This window comes from Suncus etruscus, chromosome 5 (genome assembly GCF_024139225.1).
Source record: "Suncus etruscus isolate mSunEtr1 chromosome 5, mSunEtr1.pri.cur, whole genome shotgun sequence".
Taxonomy (NCBI): Eukaryota; Metazoa; Chordata; class Mammalia; order Eulipotyphla; family Soricidae; genus Suncus; species Suncus etruscus.
Window position 1 is genome coordinate 9772213 of NC_064852.1, and position 20389 is coordinate 9792601.

At 49.8% G+C, this 20389-nt stretch overlaps 1 protein-coding gene across 1 annotated transcript in view; it reads left to right on the forward strand.

Annotated features, from left to right (window-relative positions):
- AKNA (AT-hook transcription factor) overlaps positions 1–20389 on the forward strand; it is a 51753-nt gene that overhangs the window by 23542 nt on the left and 7822 nt on the right. Inside the window, exons 9-20 of the mRNA XM_049773797.1 lie at positions 1043–1206; positions 1300–1476; positions 2910–3156; positions 4576–4682; positions 5405–5643; positions 8617–8773; positions 14076–14252; positions 15269–15384; positions 16205–16357; positions 17521–17616; positions 18968–19084; positions 19314–19485. Coding sequence (XP_049629754.1) covers positions 1043–1206; positions 1300–1476; positions 2910–3156; positions 4576–4682; positions 5405–5643; positions 8617–8773; positions 14076–14252; positions 15269–15384; positions 16205–16357; positions 17521–17616; positions 18968–19084; positions 19314–19485 — 1922 coding nt within the window. The remainder of the gene's footprint in view (positions 1–1042; positions 1207–1299; positions 1477–2909; positions 3157–4575; positions 4683–5404; positions 5644–8616; positions 8774–14075; positions 14253–15268; positions 15385–16204; positions 16358–17520; positions 17617–18967; positions 19085–19313; positions 19486–20389) is intronic.

Sequence of the window (20389 nt, forward strand, 5' to 3'; positions counted from 1 at the left end):
GCTGGATGTATTCAGTGTTACCTTTCAGCTCTGCCTCTCCTTAATGGATGAGTGGGAAGGTCAGCTGAGCCTCAGTTTCCTATCTGTGAAGGGCATGGGTGGTCCCCATGGTATGGGGCCAAGTAAGTAGGTGCTCAGCTAATGGCAAGGGTCTGATTAGGGGCCTGTAATGATGGGCTTCTTTTGAGAAATGCAGTTTGGTGCTCATGCGAGTGTTCTCAAGTACAGTGACACAGGCTGGGTGCCAGAGCCAGAGACACTCCTGAGCTCCACAGTGCTGGAAGAGGACGATTGTCATTGGTTGCCCCAAGGTTGACTATGAAACTGACTATGACATGTACTGGCTGAATGTAACTATGATCTTGGCTCCATAAGGGTCTGAGTTGACACCTGAGTCGGTGTTGAGAATCAAAGACCACCTTCAAGAAAGCAAGATGCAAAAGGAAGTGTATTCAGCTAGCTGAGGTCCAAGTTTCATCCAACCAGGGGAGTCTTAAAAGACCCCGATTCACATCTCCAACCAGTTCATATTGGACTTTACAAGCTCCAACAATTTAAACATTTCATTGGTTAATACAGCAGTTCACCCTTCAACACTTACACAATTGGCCCAATTTTTGTACTCATATTACATCATGTTTTAGGATGGATGTCCCAACTCATTGCTGACTTAGCTTTGTGTTAAGGGGTCCTTATCTGGTGGAACATTTGGACCCACCTACTTTATTTCATCGGAACAGAGCATGTTTTGCCATTTAGAGGGTACATTTTGTGGTTTTATCTTTGGGCTAACACCCTCTGCCTATGGGGAGTTATAGAGTGGAAAAATACAGTGGCTTTACTGGGGACTTGGGACCACCTTGGTCCTAGGTCTAGGAGACTTTGGTTTTCACAGCCCCCCCCCCCCATGTCACAAAAATGTGGGAGTGGATGGAATTCTTGAGTCTAATCTGTTTCCCTGAGTGCCTGGACAGGGTCAGTCCTCAGAAGTGGAGGTCAGGCCCCATCTAACCTCTACCCCTACATCTCTCTGGCCCCATAGCTGGACGCCACCAGCACTGGCCCCCACCAGCCACACCCCAGGAGGGAGACACGTGTGGTCTGCAGCAAGGAGGATGAAGAAGAAGACCAGAGTCTGGGCATCCCAGCCCCTTTCAGGCATAAGGAGAGGCAGGCAGAACAGGACTTCCAAGGCCTCCTGGAGCGGTGAGGACCTCCCCAGAAACGGGCAGGGGATCTTCCCAGAATTTGGCTCGTGGCTGCCAATGCTGAGCCATCCCTGCTTCTGTGTCTCCACAGGTACCTGAGTGCTAAATCTCTCCCAGAAGGCTTGAGGACTGAGGATGAGGAGGATGAGGTGGAACAAGAGGAGGATGAAGAGCAGGAGGATGAGGAGGGGCACAGCTCAGTTCTGGGAACCATGGAGCCTCGCAGACTCCACTCAGTGCAGACTGGGAGAAGTCACAGGGCTACTAGGTATATCAGTGAATCTTCTCTGTTGTGCTCTGGGAAACACAGGGCACTTGTCCCATGAGCCAGCCCTTAGCAGCAGAGGAGGGAATTTTCAGAGGCATCACACAAAACATCCCCCAAAATGGGGGGTTCCCTAGACTATGTTGAGAGGTAACCTTAGGTGTGGAGGCAGGATGAATCACATTGAACTTTCCTGCCTTGGCCCTTCTAAGGCCATCATGAAGACAGACTTAGCAGGACATTTTCTTTTTAATAATTTTGATTGAGACCAATGTGAATGAAAAGTCTTTTACAGTTGTGTTTTAGGTACATAATGACAGTGAGGTAGGGCCATTCCTACCACCAGGTGTTGGCCTCCCTCCACCTTAGTTCCCAGCATGCATCCCACACCTCCACCCTTAGCCCCCTGGACTGCTAGTGTGACAGGTCCCTTTTGTGCATAGCGTATTGTAGTTGGGTCTCTTGATTCTATTGTTGTGGACTTTGGTTTGGGTATGTAGTTTTGACCATTTTTGATTTCCACTCAATCAGCAGGTTTAATGCTGATGGAGGAAAAATAAATGCATGAGTGAATGGATGGTTGAATTAGTGAGTGATTAAATGAAGAGATGAGTGACAAGTAAGTGAATGATTGGAAGAATGAAGGATGGATGGTTGAGTGACTGAAAGAATCAATAAGTGAATAAATGAAGGGATGAATAATGAATAAATGATAACGTATGAATAGATGAATAAGAGTGAATTAGTGAGTGAATGACTTAATGAGTGAAAGGGTGAATGACGTGAGTGAATAAATGATTGGATGGATGATTAGTGGATGAATGAATGGATTAGTGATTGAATGAATGAATTAGTGAGTAAATAAAAGGATAGATGATGAGTGAGTTAATAAAATGAATGGATGAATGAGTGATTGGATCAATGAATCAATGAATTGATCAATGAATTGGTCAGTGAATCAATAGATGATCAGGCCATTATGGATAAAACCAAGAGCTCTCAGCAGCCAGCAGTCTACGTAGAATAGAAAACCTTGTTTTCCAGCCTTTTGTCTTCTTTTACAGCATTAGTTTCTGTTTGTGAGACCTTCCTTCTATTTATAACCATGATCTCAGGCTTGTGGAGCGGCCAGGAGTTGACGGAAGTGGCTGGGCCAGGGACACTGCCAGCAGTCAGGGCCTGGGAAACAAAGTGCCTTAGCATGTTTCCATGTTCTCTCCATGGCAGCAGAATGGGCGGTTTTGTGGCCACACTCGTTCTGCAGTTGAGAACAGCTGAGATCTGATCAGGCAGTGTCTTGCCCACAGTCACACGGCTACAAGGTGCAGGACCAGTGTGGTCACCCAGGGGGAGTCTGGCATCAGAGTTTGTGTCATAGCCATGCTCCCCTGCCCATGCCTGGACTCTGTGTTGACATGTCTCTCCTTCCCTACCAGGGAGAACATGGAGCAGATGGCATCTGTGAACAGACCCGCCTTCCGGGCACCCAGTGCCAGAGACAGGCACCCATCAGGCCTGGGCAAGGCCGAGGCAGCTGCTCCAGGCCCAGGCAGGCCACCCCACCCTCGGAACTCTAAGGCGGGGGGCTCCCACGAGAGCAGCCTGACCAGCCTGGAAGGAAGCGGCAGCCCTGAGCAGCTTGTGCAGAAATCTCCGGGCCAAGCAGGAAGGCCTCACCGGGAGGTAAGTGACTGCAGGGAACCTGCTTGGAACCATGTTTCTCCTCATACCTCCTACAGCTTTGTTCACACTCTTCCCCCTGCTTGTTCCTGCCCTCACAGCCTGCCCAGTGTTTCTCGTTGGCTGTCACTCCATCTTCCCACTTTCCCCAGGCCTTTGTCAGAAGTTTGCACCCTCTTCTTCTCAGTATTTGCTCCCTGAATTTCTCAAGCTGGGCACAGCTTGGGGTATATGTGACTTCTTTGCTCCATGCCTGGTTTATGCCATAACACTGATTTTTTTTTGGTGGTGGTGGTGGAAAATGCCACACCTGGCAATGTTTGGGGACCATTTGCAGCATCCGCCTGTGCTTGGGAGCCAATACCATTGGTGCCTAAGAACCAAGTGGTTCTGGGTTTGGTCCCGAGGCTCCTTCAAGCAACTGTGGCGCCTTTTTGACTATCATCTGTCCCCCAACAGAAGAAGTAGTTGGAGGCTCTCAAGTGATTCTCAGGGGCCTCCGTTGGAGAATCTCAGGCAATGAGGATGTCGGCTCAGTGCAAGGTCCCAAGGATGAAGTGTCAAAATGTGGGGAGATCCGGGGAACCCTGGTGGTGTCCGGGGCCTTCAGGGTCACATGTGGCAATGCTCGTGGGCTTCCAGGGCTGCATCTGCTGATGCTTGGAGGACCATGTGGGTGCTAGAAACCGAATCCAGGTTGGGTACATCTAAGCATGTGCCATAACCGCCTTATTATCTTCTGGCCCCTCTGCTATCAGTAAGTTGTCAACAAGCTCATCACTGTGGAAATGTGACACGTATGCCATGAATACACACATGCAAGCACAAGGATACTAGCATGCCGGTGTCCACATAAATGTCCACACAGACATACAGATTTGCACATACATGTGCATACATGTACACGCAGAAACACGCATGTCCACTCACATGGACACATGCCACATCAACACCACATTCTTGTACACACAGGCACACAGATCCTCAAGTGTGCTCACACCCCCCTGTGCCTGTGGAGCACTGACTTTTGCCGGGTCTCATGGGGCAACATGTTTGTGTCCCGGCCTCAGCCCTGTGAGCAGGAACTGCTTGTGTCAGCTGGGTCTGTGTTCCTAGTCCTGAGTCTGGGAGGGAGGAGCCTGCTCCTGCTTCTCCTCCTCCTCCTCCTTTTCCTCCCCTGGTCTCCTTAGGGAACAGCAGGTGCCCTGTGTCCCAGGATCGGGATCCCCTGTTGTAATACTGGCCCCTTGCAGGCTCCTGAGGACCCACCACCCCCACTCCCCGGTCTGGGCCTGCCTTGGGAGCTGGAACTGAACAGCCTCAGGGGCTGGAAGCTTCTGGAATGTGCTGCTCAGGATTCCTAGGGTGCACTGTGTGCTCAGGCCCGTTCCTCACTCTTAAAGGGGAATCTCCCTCTTTCAGGAGCCCTGGATGGCCTCTCCAGAGACTGACAGCGGCTTTGTGGGCTCGGAGACCAGCCGAGCATCGCCCCTCACCCAGACCCCAGAGCACCGGCTTGCCCACATTAGGTAGCCTTCCCTGCATTTGTCCTGTCTGTTTTCCACCTGGTTATCCTGGGAACCCCTGAAGGGGAGAGGATGTGCTGGACCATCTCTGAGATTTCAGCCCCCCATGCCAACTTCATCTTAGTGATAGAGGGGAACAAAGATGCAGAGAGGGCAAGCGACAGATAGGCCCAGCGTCACCGAGCTGAGTAGCCAGAAAGCTGGAGATGTGTTTGGGGAAAGATAAATGAGGGGCTGGGGAATGAATGAACACTGGCACAGGGTGGCCTGGGGGAGCAAAAGGCAGGAGAGGGGTGACCAGGGGTCTTCCCACAGCAGGCGAAAGCTGGGATCCTCTCTAGTTATAAAAATGAAATTATTGGGCACAGTGGTAGGGCATTTGCCTTGCATGTGGCTGACCTAGGGTTCAATCCCCCGGTGTCCCATATGGTCCCCCAAGCTAGGGGCGATTTCTAAGCACAGGGTCAGGAGTAGCCCCTGAGCATCACCAGGTATGGCCCCAAAACAAAAAGTAACATGAAATTATTCATCAGTTTGTAAGACTCGAGCAGGGCAAGGCTACAGCTCTGCTGTTCAGAAAGGAAGATGTGTGTCACAGAGCAGGAGAGTAGGATGGGATCCCCAATAAATCCTGGGATTTGGGGCTTGGCAGTCCCATACTTAGGCACTCACCGATTTAGCATGTAGTGCAGTTTAGACTTTCTGGTCTCTGTATCTCTCCCCAGTGCCTCTCTCCCTTCTGGATCCCCCAGCACTCCAAGGATAATGAGAAAGACCACCACCGAACCTGCAGCCTGGGTTGGAGGCTCTCACACTCAGACCACGACTCCCCAGGTTCTCAGAAAAGCCTCTGAGCCCAGCCTAGGCAAGAACCGAGCCCAGAGTCACCTCTCGGCTCAGAAGACCCCACTTCGGGACAGACCACGGAGCTTCTATCCAGGGAGGGCGTCATCTGTGGAGACAGGTGAGTGGCTACGCCAGGGCAGGATTGAACCTGGAGGCAGCTGGGAGGCAGGAATGGAAACTCCAATCCAGGGGGGCTGAAGCAGTTAAACAGCAAGAAAGGTGCTTGCCTTGCATACTGCCAACCTGGGTCTGAGCCCATATGATGTCCCAGTTTCACCAGGAGTGATCCCTGAGAGCAAAGCCAGGAAGGAGTAAGCCCTGAGCATGGCCACATTTGGCTGTTTGTTTGTTTATACCAAACAAAATTCAATCCACAGAGTCAGGGTATTGTGGCCTTCATTCCTAGCACTGGTGCGAATGATATAATGTGAACAACGAAACAGGGAATATACTTTCAGATACAAGATGTCATACAGGTTTATTGTAAGAACCACTGAAATTATTGGCGTGGGGGGACTGAGAGCGGATGCCTTTTGGCTGTTCCCCGTCAGTTGTGTGTGTTTATTTCTATACACTTAAAGCAGACCTGGAATCCTGGCAGAAGGTTGCAAAAGGTACTAAATTCATTCAACATAATTTCATCATTTCATGAGTGCCCCATCTGTGAAAATAGGCTGTATTTAGGGCCTCAGGGACCCCAGGAAATTGTTCTGTAAGGGGACTTCATCCTAGTCAGTCAGTTTATGCTGCTAAGATCATTTTCTCACCTTTCAAATTGGCTTGTGAACTTTTCTTTGTGTGGGGGCCACATGTGGCGGCCCCGCACTCAGGAAGCATTCCTGGTGGTGTTTGGGGGGACCTTATGGGATGCTGGGGTTTGAACCCTTCCCCACCCCATTTCGCACTAGCATCTTGCAAAACTTGAGCACAGAATGTTTTTGTTTTGTTTTGTTTTTGTTTTTGTGTCACGCCAAACAGCACTCAGGGGTTACTCAAGGCTCTGTGCTCAGAAGTCACTCCTGGCAGGCTCAGGGCCATATAAGATAGCAGGACTCAAATCTGGGTCCATCCTGGGTTGGCCGAGTGCAAGGCAAATGCTCTATTGCTGTGCTATCATTCCAGCCCCCAAAATCATGTTCTGATACAGATGTGGATGCAGTTACTCTATGGAACAGACCCCATGGGTCCTTTCCGCCCTCATACTCACCCTCTTTTTCTGTCTACACCTGTTTGTGAGCTCCTGGGAGACCCTGCACTGTTCTGCATTTACTGTGAATTTTTGTCAATTCAAGACCAGTGTATAAATGAAACCACTTACTACAAAGCCTCTGGGATCTGGTGTCTTACCTATGGCCTTTTTTTTTTTTTTTTTTTTGGTGTGGGTCCACACCTGGCGGTGCCCAGAGGCTACTACTCTCAGCTCCATTCTTTTTTTTTTTTTTTGGTTTTTGGGTCATACCCGGCAGCACTCAGGGGTTACTTCTGGCTCTATGCTCAGAAATCACTCCTGGCAGGCTTGGGGAACCATATAGGATGCCGAGATTTGAACCATCATCCTTCTGCATGCAAGGCAAACACCCTACCTCCATGCTAATCTCTCCGGCCCCTCTCATCTCTTTTACTTTCTTTTTCTTTTCTAGACACTTTGGTTTGCAATACTGTTGTTACTGAAGGGTGTCAACACTTTCCCTCTTTTTAGCACCCAGTTTCTTGTTCTTGTTCAAAGTGATCATTTACAATTGTCATGCTCTCAGTGGTCCCTTCTCTGCCCTAACTGCATTCTTCCTTCCTCCCCTTTGTGACGAGGGAGGCTCCTGCCATGGGCCAATCTTCCTGGCCCTCATTTCTATTATCTTTGGGAATTAAAATAATATGATGTCTTCTGTATCCACAAATGAGCGTGATCATTTTTTCTTTTTTTTGGGGGGGGGGCCACACCCGGCAGAGCCCAGAAGTTACTCCTGGCTCTGCTCCGAAGTTGCTACTCGCAGGCATAGGAGACCATATGAGATGCCAAGGATCAAACCTGGGTCTGTCCCAGGTCGGCTTCATGCAAGGCAAATGCCTTACCACTGTGCTATCACTCCAGCCCTCCAGCCCCTGAGCGAGAACATTCTATATCTGTCCCTGACATTCTATATCTTCCTCTGACTTATTTCATTCAGCATGATACTGCCCATGTCTATCCATATATAAGCAAATTTCATGACTCTTTTTCTTCACATAGCTGCATAGTATTCTATTGTGTAGATGTTACCATAGTTTGTTTTTTTTTTGGGGGGGGTGCTACTCCTGGCAGTGCTCAGGGTTTACCCTGACTCTGCATTTAGGAATTACTCATTGCTTGAGGGACTATATGGGATGCCAGGGATCAAACTCAAGTCAGCCACAGGCAAGGCAAATATTCTATCCTCTGTGCTCTTGTCTGTCCCCATATCTGAGTGGATTTTTAACCTCTGGTTTGCCCGGTCCTTTGAGAAGCTAAAGTTATGAACACATTCTATGGAAGTGTATGCAGAAGAAAAAGTATGTGTGTGTCATTTTTGAGGGGTCAGGAAATAGTCTGTCCTGGAGATACAGGCTAGCTGGAGTGTGGGGGTCCTGGGTGAAAGAACATGCACTCTTGTTGGGGGTGTGGGCTGAAGTCTTGAATGAGAAGCTGGAAGGAGGGCAGAGTTATGAGGCTAGAAGAAACTCTATAAGCCCTAGAAACCCCCTGTCCTGGATCTAAGACCTTTCACAGAACTTCATACTAAGGGGAAGCTTGACCCATTTCCCTCCTTTCCTCCTGAACTCTGTTGCACCCAGGTAAGCCCAAGTTTCTTTTTTTTTTAAACAGTTGATTGATTGATTGATTGATTGATTAGTTTTGAGGCTACAACCGGTGATGCTCAGGGGTTACTCTTGGCTCTGTGCTCAGAAATTGCTCCTGGCAGGTTTAAGGTACCATATGGGATGCCGGGAATTGAATCCCGGTCCGTCCCAGGTTGGCTGTAGGCAAGGCAAATGCCCTACCATTGTGCTATCTCTCCAGTCCCCCCAAGTTTCATCTCTGTGCAAACTCACCTTGATATTTCTGCTGCCCTTGCAGTTCCTGGCTCGGAGTTCGAGGAGGGGCACAAAGAAGTTTCGGAGCAGCTCCCTCGAAGTGTGACAATGAGCCCAGTCCCCATGCCAGCCCCCACAGCTGTGGCCTGTGGACCAGAAGAGACCACCTCCTCCTTCCTCCTCACCAGGGCAGGCCGAGAGTAAGTGGGGTGATCAGCTGGGAAACTGGGGCTCCAAGATCAGATTGGGAAAGTGATGCCTGGGGAGAGGCCGGTTCAGAACGTTCTCATCCATGGCATAGAACAAGACTGTTTCTGTGGGGCCCCTCTGATACGAACTCAGAGGGCATGTATCCAGCTAGAGGGAAATGGCCAGGGACTCACCTCTGGAGTCCTGAGACGCCTCTCCCTGCTTTTGCCACCATCTTTTATTTTCTAGGCTCCTCTGGTTTTCCATGTTGTTGCATGTTGCTCTGTTGAACAGAGGCAGAGTAGCAAGCTGTTGCAATGTCAGTGGGACAGTCATGATGAATCTTGGGATGTCTTTCTCGAGAAGTTGCAAGGGATTGTGTGTTGTTACTGTCTGTGTGGTGGGGTTCAGCTGATGACATGTGACCTCCAGCCCTGCAGGCTCCCACCTACATCAGGTACAAAATGAGAGGTTTCTGGCCCACTGGGTCCTGGAATATGAAAGTGGCTCAGACACCTCTATCTTTGCCCTCCTACATATCTCCTCCTACAAAGGAAGCAGTGGGATATTGTACCCCAGGGGGACAGACCGGCAATGGTCCAAGGCTCAGGGGCTGTGAGAATCACAGAAGCAGGGCCAGCTAATTTGGCCAGAAGCTTCTTGGAAGCCATCCTTGGAGGAAATGACATCTTATTTGGCCTCAGGGATGATGGAAAGTGGAGCCAGAGTGATAGTAGTGTAGTAAGGCATTTGCCTTGCATGCAGCCAACCCAGGATGGACCTTGGTTCGATTCCCAGAATCCCATAGAGTCCCCCAAGCCTACCAGGAGCAACTTCTAAGTGCAGAGCCAGGAGTAACCCCTGAGTGCTGCTGGATGTGATCCCCCAAAAATAAAAGATAAAAAGGAATGATGGAAAGTGTCCCCAGTAGAGGGAACGGAGGGAGAGGTGTGTGTTCAAAGGCACAAAGGTAAGAGTACTCCCACCACTTTTTAGGGCAGAGCCTTTATACCAGCCAGGTGATTGAGTCTAAAGAGAGGATAATGAGGGGCTGGAGAGATAGCATAGAGGTAAGGCATTTGCCTTTCATGCAGAAGGTCATTGGTTCGAATCCCGGCATCCCATATGGTCCCCTGAGCCTGCCAGGAGCGATTTCTGAGCATGGAGCCAGAAGTAACCCCTGAGCACTGCCGGGTGTGGCCCAAAAACCAAAAAGAAAGAACAGAAAGAGAGAGAGAGAAAGAGAGAGAGAAAGAAAGAGAGAAGATAATGATTATTAATAAAATAAAATAAAATAATAAAAGAAAAAATAAAAGAAATGTCTTTCAAAAAAATAAAATAAAATAAAAGGGGTGTGATAGGCAGGAGAGTCTCAGAATGTCTTGATGCCATGGCCAGGTTTGGATGGTGGCTGGACCCTGCGACAAATTCCTATGACTATTTGCAGGCTCCCCAGGCCAGGCACCGTAGTTCCAGTGGGAGAACATATGCTTAATGTATATGAGACTCTGAATTGGATCCCTGGCCCTTCAAGGATACTCCTACCTTGACCACTGCCAGGGGTGGTCCTGGTCTTCCCTAAGCACTGCCAAGTGTGAATCTGGGGCCCCCAATTGTAAAATCACCCCACGCACCTTATCTCCAACCCCAGAGTCTGAATCAGAGTTAGGCATGAAATAATCCAAGTGAGGCAGAGGGTGCAACACGTATAGTCTGGCCTCTTCTACCTCATATCTCCATTGCCTGCCAGAACTGCTATTTTTCTTGAGTACAGAGACCACCCCTGGGTGGGGCAGTAAGGACAGAGTAAGGACAGATAGCTCAGGCTATCCTGAGCCAGTCCCACACAGGTTTACAAGTAAGACAATCTCTGTTTGGGGGGTCAATCCAAGTTGTAAACAAACATACAAAAGAACAAGGGATGACCCTCATTTTAGGTAAAATAATGGGTAACCTAGCACACTATCAGTACTCCTGGGTATCAGTCCACAGTGGTCACCGATGGCCTAGGTTAAACCACTTAGGGGATCCCCACCTCAAGGCATGGCCCCTATAAAAGAAGAGACCTCCCCCCCCCTGAGATCCAAAAGGGGATTGCTCAGGGGTTACTCCTGGCTGTCTGCTCAGAAATAGCTCCTGGCAGGCACGGGGGACCATATGGGACACCGGGATTCAAACCAGCCACCTTTGGTCCTGGATCGGCTGCTTGCAAGGCAAACACCGCTGTGCTATCTCTCATGGCCCCAAAAGGGGATTTTAAGCAGTGGGCACATGGTCAGGCTGAAGCTGAAAAACGTTCTCTGGACACTGGGTGGTGCTGGAGACTGAAGATATTTTGGGGAAATTTCATGGCCCATGGAGTTGGGGTGCTGCTCACTTTAAGGGCTGTTCCTAGAAGAAAAAGGATCCGGAATGGCTCAAGTATCGGGCTCCCCTGCAAGATGCTGGCTCAGAAATAGGGACCCAGGAAGGAAGGGTGTTGAGCCAGCCCAGAGGACAGGGGTCCAGAGCCCAGGACTCTACAAGGGACTTTTATGCCCTGTCCATAAAGGCAGTGGCCTTCAGCACAGATGGCTTCTGCATGCAACCCATGTGAATCCAGTGCGCAGACATGCAGGGGTTAACTGGCAAAGGGAGTCCTCACTGCTGCAGCCTCCACCACACCTAGGCTTGGAAACCCCAACAAAAATCTCCCTGGGGATTGCCAGGGAGACCTGCTGCCCTGACTACTCACCACTCCCCCTTTTGTGCTGGCTGCTCTCTGCTCTGTGTTCATGTTCTCCGGCTCCCTCCTGTACTTGCCTGAGGGCTGGAGCCAGTCCTGACCATTGCAGACCCTCCTCCCAGAGAAGAACCGAAAAGAGGGGGGTCCCCTCATACCTAGGAGCTGGTCCAAGGAGAGCATGTAGAACCCACATCAGTTCAAAGGAGGACGGCCATGCTGAGCCCAGGCGCCCATGTCCCGTGGGTAGGGGTTTCAGTGGGGGGGGGGGGGCATCCATGATACCAGTTTCATCTCAGGGGCTAAAGGGGCTGCAATCAACTGTAGAGAATTGCAATCAGTATTTCTTCCTGAAATGGTTGTGGCTCACTGAGACCCTCTTGCCCCCAAGATGTCAGTTGTTTTGGGGGTTTTCCTGCAGAGAGCATCCCCTGCTTTTTGTCTGCACCTTCCTCTGGCAGTGGGAAGCAGCGTGAAGGTCTGTGTCTGGGTTCCTTCGCCATGCCAGCCCTTTCCTCTGATCTGTCTGGGAGGCCAGTTTAGGAATGTTCTCTCAATATGAGCTGTGAGGTTTGGGGATTGTCACCAGAAGTGTATGTCTTGCCTGCTAATGGCTGGCTCACTGGTTGTTTAGATAGATAGACAAGTTCCTCCTTGTTCTGTGCTTAAGAGGGTGATGGACAGACCTCACAGGAAGTTGCTCTTTTTGCATCTGAGGGTGATGGACAGACTCACAGGAAGTTGCTCTCTGCTCTACATTTGAGGGTGATTGACAGACTCACAGAAAGTTCTGCTCTGCTCTGTGCATATGAGGATGATGGCCAGGCCTACAGGAAGTTCTGCTCTGCTCCATGTAAGTGATGGTGATGTATAGACCTCACAGGAAGTTCTGCTCTGCTCCATGCATATGGGGATAATGGACAGATCTCACAGGAAGTTACTCTGTGCATCTGAGGGTGATAGACTCACAGGAAGTTTCTCTCTGCTCTGTGCATATGAGGGTGACGGAAAGACCTCACAGGAAGTTCTGCTCTCCTCTGGACTTGTGAGAATGATGGACAGATCTCACAGGAAATTCCTCTATTCCATAAATGTGACGATGATGGACAGGTCTCACAGGAAGTTACTCTCTGCTCTGTGCATGGGAGGGTGACGGAAAGACCTCACAGGAAGTTCTGCTTCGCTCCATGCATATTTGGATGATGGGCAGACCTCACAGGAAATTCTTCTATTCCATAAATATGAAGGTGATGGATAGATCTCACAGGAAGTTATTCTCTGTTCTGTGCATTGAGGGCTATGGACAAACAGAAGAAGGAAGTTCTTCTGCTCATGCGTGTGAGGGGATGTTAAGCACATACCCCGTTTTTTTATTAAATTATCTTTATTTAAACACCGTGATTACAAATATGATTGTAGTTGTATGATTACAGTCATATAAAGAACACCCCCCTTCACCAGTACAAGATTCCCACCACCAATTTCCCGGCTCTCCCTCTCCCCCCCACCACATACCCTGTTTTAAAACCCAGAGCTCACACAGTTTTTTCCTAATCCCTTACTCTGCCTTCCCTAAACACAGAAGCACACACCCTGTTTTAATCCCTTCTCACATCCCACCCTCCTCTCCCCTAATATAAATATCCATTTCCCACCTATAGTAAATGGAGTTACTCTCCCCAATTGGCTGGTGGGTGCTATTTGTGAGTGCTCTACTCGCCTGGGATCTGGCCTCATCAGGGATTTCGCCATCTTAGGATCTGTCTTCACCAATGTCATTTCAGCGATAGGTAGACCTCATAGGATGTTCTCTGATCCATGCATCTACAAGAACATGAGCCTCAAGTGTTAAAATGCACAATAAGGAAGGCAGGCACCTGGGAGCATTAGAGAATCACAGGACCTATGTCCACCCTATTGATAGAGGCCTTTGGATTGGTCCTCATATTGCCTTCTAATTAGATTGGTTCCTTTGGTTTTCCTGTTAAAAAGATGTTTCCCCATTGCCTCCTTATCTGGCCTTTCCCACTCCCCTTGAGGGTGGGTTTTGTTTTTCCCAATAAAGGCTGCTCTGGAGGCCTGAAGGGGAAGCTGCCATCTTTTGTGTGTGTGTGTGTGTGTGTGTGTGGTTTTTGGGTCACACCCGGCAGTGCTCAGGGGTTATTCCTGGCTCCATGCTCAGAAATTGCTCCTGGCAGGCACGGAGGACCATATGGGGTGCCGGGATTCGAACCGATGACCTCCTGCATGAAAGGCAAATGCCCTACCTCCATGCTATCTCTCCGGTCCTGGAAGCTGCCATCTTGGCTCATAGTTCCACATGGTAAAGCAACTGGCTTGTGGTGAACAGCTTGTGGTGTGAATCTCTGGCCTGCCATTCCTTCCCAACTGTGTGTTGTATTATTTCCTGCCTTGAAATTGCTGCTGAATCTGCGTGTATCTCTTATCCTACCCAGACGTGGGGCATGGGGATCCCTCTTCCTCTAGGGATTGTGGAACGCACAACTCACTATTTCACACATCCCCACACACCCCAGAGTGGCAACCTCAAATCACTGTATTCTTTATTTCTCTCTCCCTTTGTACCCCAGCAAGGCCATCCAAGAGCTGCAGGAGGAGGTGTCCCAGCTTCGGGTGCGGTTGGAGGACTCTCTGCATCGTTCACCCCAGAGCAGCCCTACGCACCCACCATCCACCTTGGAATGCCCCACCAGAGTTAGAGACCGGCGAGCAGATGCCTTACCCATCCGGGGAACACACTATGGCAGGTAAGGGACCCCCCCCCCCCCAATCTCCCACCTCTGTGACTAGGCAGCCACTTCCTGGTGCATTTGGCCATGGACATTACATACATATCCACTGTCTTTCATTTATTCACACTGCCTTTTTTGTGTTGCTGGGTAATTTTTGATGCACCAAAGATCATATTCAACACTGTGTTAACAGGAGCTATAATAATAAAGCACAATAAATCACTATCCCCGGATTCATCGCCCAACTGAAGAACTAGACATTTCTAGAACTCTCACCTCTCACCCATTCAACTCTTTTGTTCATTCTCTTACTTGCTCACCCACCCATTAACTCTAATTTATTCATACATTCACTCAGTCATTTGCCCATCACTTGCTTAGTTCCTCATTCATTTACTCATACACATGCTCATTCATTCATTCACTTATTCACTCATTCACTTGGGCTCACTTAGCTACTCATTCATTCATTCATTCACTGTTTCATGAGGACATAAAATCTGTAAGCTCTTTTTTTTTTATTTTTGAAACTTTACCCTTTCTTTCTCTTTGGTGATTTTTCTCTCACACACTCGGTGGTTGTGACATTCAAACATTCGGTGGCAATGCACCAAAGATCAGACACTTTGTGGAGACCCATGGGTTCAGACAGCAAAGGTGCCTGCCAAGAGTATCTTCGACATGTGGACTGGTGGTGGGGATCCAACTCATGAACTCATGTTTGTAAATCAGGTGCTAGCCCTGCCTGCCTGCAGAGAGATTTTTTGGAATGATTTTCTTGCAGCCCCGGATTCTGTGCTCAATGTGACGTGAAAATCTTCCAGCCACACTCTGAGATCATGGCCACTCTCACCCTCATTTATTAGATGAGGAAACCAAGGGACCCAGAGACTGTGACAGCTGCCAGCATCTTTGGTCTTGGCTTTTGACCTCTTCCTCCTGTGTTACAAGCTTCTCTCTAGGTGTGCCTTCTTGCTAATAGTCTTCCAAATTTCAAATACCACATTCAATCCTTTCTCTCCTTCTTCTAGTAAATCCACGGAGAGACTGTCTGGGGAACCCACAGACGCAGAGCCAGCTGTCCCCACAGAAAGGCGGCCAACTAGGTCCTCCTCAGTGCCACGGAAGATGCCCCAGAAGACCCTGAGTAAGTGACTAGGAGCCAGGACTGATTGTGGAGGTCACCTGGTAGGGCCTGGTTGGTGCTCAGGGATCTGGGCTTAGGGACCACCATAGCAGCTGAGGACACACATGCCTGTGTCATAGAGGATCTGTTTCAGACATGTGTCATGCTCTGAAACAGCACACTCTGTGACAGCCTCGGTGACTAGAAAGGCTCCATCTCCACCTCTACAAAGGGTGGAGGGAGGGGGGCCGCTGACCTGCATTGTGCAGAAAAGGACCCAAATCTGCAGGCGCAGAACTTGCTGGAAGGAACAACACTTTGGATTCTCTGGCAGGGCCCAGCCCAGGCCCCATGGCAGATTATTCCAGCTGTGCTGGGCTCTTTGCCTGCTCTGTGCAGTGAAAGGGGCTCGCACAGCGCCCTCTGCTGGGAAAACTATGACATGACATGACATGGTTTGCCAGTGTCCAGACATCTCTGGTTTATCATAGCTCAGTTCTTGGTGTTTTCTCTGTTCTTTGTTGTTGTTGCTGTTGTTTTGTTTTGGGGCCACACTGGGTGACGCTCAGTTACTAAATTACTCAGGGGTTACAGAAATCGCTCCTGGCTTGGGGGACCATATGGGACACCGGGGGATTGAACTGCGATCCGTCCTAGGTCAGCCGCGTGCAAGGCAAATGCCCTACTGCCTCGCCACCGCTCAGGCCCCTGTTTTCTCTGTTCTTAATGAGAGTCAGTTGGGAATTCAAAGCCATACGTTCAACTTAAGATGCTCCCACACTTCTTCAGTTGCCTGGCCTCCACCCACTTCTCCCACTGAGCCCCCTTCTTTGCACCCCAGGTTCTGAATCTGAGCCCAACTCCCCACACCTGCTCTCTAAGAAGAGTAAAAGTCTCAACAAGGATAGACAATGGGCATCTTCTGATGATGAAACAAGAGGCGTGGGCAGTGCCAGGAGGTCAGACAGGGTCACCTTCCGAGGCCAGTATACAGGTAGGCTGGGGAGAGAAGTGGCATCTTATCTTCTCAGAGTGCGGCCCTGTGTCTGGAGGTTGTTTAGCAGCCCATGTCATCATGTGTGTTTTCTATGTTTTTCACAAATATTAGGAAACATTGGCTTCATGGAACTCTGTACATACATGCAGTTGTTCATATATTCATACATGCATGCATTCAGCAAGCAGTTTCCAGTATCACTCGCTCCTCCTTCCCCAATAGCACAATCATTAGGGCACTTGCCTTGCACATGGTCAACCCAGGTTGAGGTTGTATGCCCTCTGAACACACCTGAGGACAGAGCCAGGAGTAGTCTTTGAGTATCACTGGGTGTGGTCTAAGAAACCTACATACATACACATACATACATACATAAGTAAATAAAAAATAAATGGAAGAAGAAAAAGAAATAGGCAGCTGGTACCAAAATTAGGATAAGAGTTGAGCTAGGATTCTGGAGATGACTTTGAATTAACAAGCAAATAATATATATAATGCACTTTTTGGTTGGTGGGGTTTTTGGGGTTTTTTTGAGGGGGTGTTTGGTTTTTGAGTCACACCTGGTGGCACTCAGGTGTTACTCCTAGCTCTGCACTCAGGAATCATTCCTGGCAGGCTGGGGGGGACATAGGATATTGGAGATTAAACCCAGGATTGTCCTGGGTTGGTTGGCTGCGTGCAAGGCAAACTTTCTATTGCTGTGCTATTGCTCCAGCTCCTATAATGCACTTTTTGGGGGCCACACTCACGGTGGGAGCTACACCTGGCCCAGTGCTCAGGGGCCACTGCTGGTGGTGTTCTGGGGACTATTACGGTGCTAGGGATGGGACCCAGGACTCCTGCATGTAGAATATATACTCACCCCATTGAGAGCTGTATCCCCAGCCTCTGTATGGACAATCTTAATCCATCAACTTGTGGGTGTATATATCTGGCATAGTATATTATGTGTTTGCCCAAGGGATATGTCTCAGTGTGTGTGTGTGTGTGTGTGTGTGTGTGTGTGTGTGTGTGTGCGCGCACGCGTGTGCATGTGTATGTGTGTGTATGCATGTGTGTGAAGGAGAAAACAATTATTAAAAACTCCATGGAAGAACCCTATGTTGCCTTCTCTTACTCCATGCTCATTGTTAACACTTAAATTCTCTTTTGCTCCCCAGGTCAACAATACCATGTCCTGACCCCCAAGACAGCCCTAAAGGGCAGTTCCAGGCCACCCTGTTTGCATTGCCAGCCACCTGCGTCCCAGGATACAGGTGAGGGCTGACCCCAGAGGAAGTGGAGAGCAGGAAGGGTGCTACTTCTTCTCAGGGTGTGTGTATGTGTGTGTGTTGTATGTGTGTGTGTCTGTGTGTCTGTGAGAGAGAGAGAGAGAGAGAGAGAGAGAGAGAGAGAGAGAGAGAGAGAGAGAGAGAGAGAGAGAGAGAGAGAGAGAGAGAGAGAAAGAACTGGGGAAACTGTTCATCCAGCAGGCTGGCTCTGAGCTCACTAGTGGCTCAGACAAGTACAGGGGACTAGCCTGGCCCTCTGCCCTTCCAGGAGTCCTGCTCCACACCAGATACTATGGCTGGACCATTTCTCCTGACCTTGACATAGAGATATGCCCCCCATTCTCCTTCCCTGGAACCCACCCAGCAAACACCAGGCTGAGATCCTAGGCATAGGCAGCCAACTTGAGTCCCAGTTCTGCTACTGTTGAGCTGGGTGACCTTGTCAAGGTCCTGAGCCACCCTGAGCCTGCAGTGCTTCAACCCTGTTGAAGGATTGGAGATGGTCTCTGAGGCTTTTCCTGTAGGGATGCTGGCACAGATGAAACTGTCATGGATGATCCCCCCCAAAATACACACACACACACACACACACACACACACACACACACACACACACGACACACCCAAGCCTATGAAGTTGGTTTTATCCATTTTAATTTTTGTTTGTTTGGGCCACAGCAAACAGGTCAGGGTTGACTTCTCCGGCTTAATGCTCGGGGACCATATAGGGTTCTGGGGATCAAACCTGGGTTGACTGTATGCGTGGCTGCTGCCAGACCCGCAGTAATGACCTCTCTGGCCCCTGTCCATTTTATTATTGTGGGAGAGACTCTGAGAGGTTAAGGAATTTCCCCCCAAGGCCACAGTTTCCAGGTTGAAGAGCCAGGATGTGAACCTGTGACATATAGTCATGCGGCCACAAGTCTTTAACCTTCCCCACCGGCCATGTCATTCACTTACTCACACACTCATTCATTTTGCACCTGCTCATGCAGGGTCCCATCGTAAGGTACACTCAGTGGAGTGTTCAGAATTGGGTGGAGAAAAGGGGGTCTGGGACACATAGCTCAGCCTGGAAAGAGGCACTTTCTAGAAGGACTGATGGTTGAATGGAAGTGGGGGACAGAGTGGACACGGCCTTTGGGGTTTGTCTGGGTTGAACAGGTCCTTCCCCCCTGACCCCCTCAGCACTGGGGTCAGGGGATGTCACTCCCATGGAAATGATGGGGAAGGATGGGCCTGTTTTTCTGCAGAATTGTCTCTGAGAGCAGAAGGTGGGCCCTGACCAAGACTGGGGCTGCCTCTGATTTCCATCAACTTCTTCCTCCTTTTCCAGGCAGTTTTGTAGCCAAGGACTCAGGAGGGTTATCTACCCGGGACACCCCACAATGTCCTCGATGTTGTCGGCTTGGGATCTCCCCAGAAGCGGCTAGCTCTGTCTTACCCCCGTCTGGTATAGACCATCTAGGTTCTTTCCCTCTACTCCCCTGGGTTTCAGAGCCCTGAGTGGGAGGAGCCAGGGAGGTGTCCTGAATGGAAGGGATCAAACTGGAAGGGCACTTGCTTCCAAAGGGAAACCCTTTTGGTCCTCCCTTCCCCAGTGGAAACCCAGCAGGTCCCCTGCTCTCTGCTAGTTCTCTCTTACGACCATGGTGTTGTCTGGTGTCTCCCCACACCCACAGGGCCAGAGAAGGCTGCCACAAGGAAAAACCCAGCTGCCGCGGCCAACCCGAAGCAGAAGGGTCAGCGGGCAGTGTCACCTGGCCGGCCAGTCCCTGGATTGTGGTATCTGGCTGGTCCCCCCTTGGCCTACGTCTCCTCAGTTCCCGTCCTGCCTTATCCTTCAGCCACTGTGTAAGAACTTTTCCTTCCGCCTTTATTTCATTCCACATTATCTGGAGTGACTCTTGGTTCTGCACTCAGGGGATCCCTCCTGCTGGTGCTCAGGGGACCATGTGAGATGCCAGGGATCGAACCCAGGTCAGCAGTGTGCAAGGCTAGTGCCCTATCCGCTGGCTGTTGCTCCAGACTAGTGCCAAGCACTGAGACCCCAAGTGCTGTGGACTCCTGGGATTCTCCCCATGCCTGACACACAGAGCAGGCTTGTACCTCACATAGTCATGCAACAGTCCCCATATAACCAGAGAACGAGCTCAGCTGTTAGGGAATCCACAGAGAAGGAGACAGGCTGCCCCACCTTGAATTCTGGCCAACTTCCATTTCCTCAGGGAAATGAATGATGACATTCATTTAATTTTTGTATAGGTCGCACACTCAATGATGTTTTGGGTCACCAAGGCCATGGGGGTTCGTGTGGTGCTGGAGATCAGACTCAGGCACCACACATGTGAGATATTCTCCCCTGGAACCACAACCCAGGCTCCCTGGCTTTTTTTTTTAACAGACTGGGTTTTTTTTTATATTTTGTTTTGAGGCCACACCTGGAGGTGCTCGGGGGTTACTCCTGGCTCTGCACTTAGAAATCGTTCTTAGTAGGCTCGGGGGACCATATGGAATGCTGGGATTCGAACCCAGGTCTGTCCCAGGTCAGCTGCTTGCAAGGCAAGCACCTTACCGCTGTGCTATCTCTCTGGCCCCTGTTTTTGTTGTTGTTGTTGTTGTTGTTTTGCTTTGAGGTTTTTACCACACCTGGTGATGCTCAATGATTATTTTTCTTTCCTTTTTGGGCCACATCTACAGACGCTCAGGGGTTACTCCTGGCTCTGTGCTCAGATATTACTCCTGCTGGTGCTCAGAG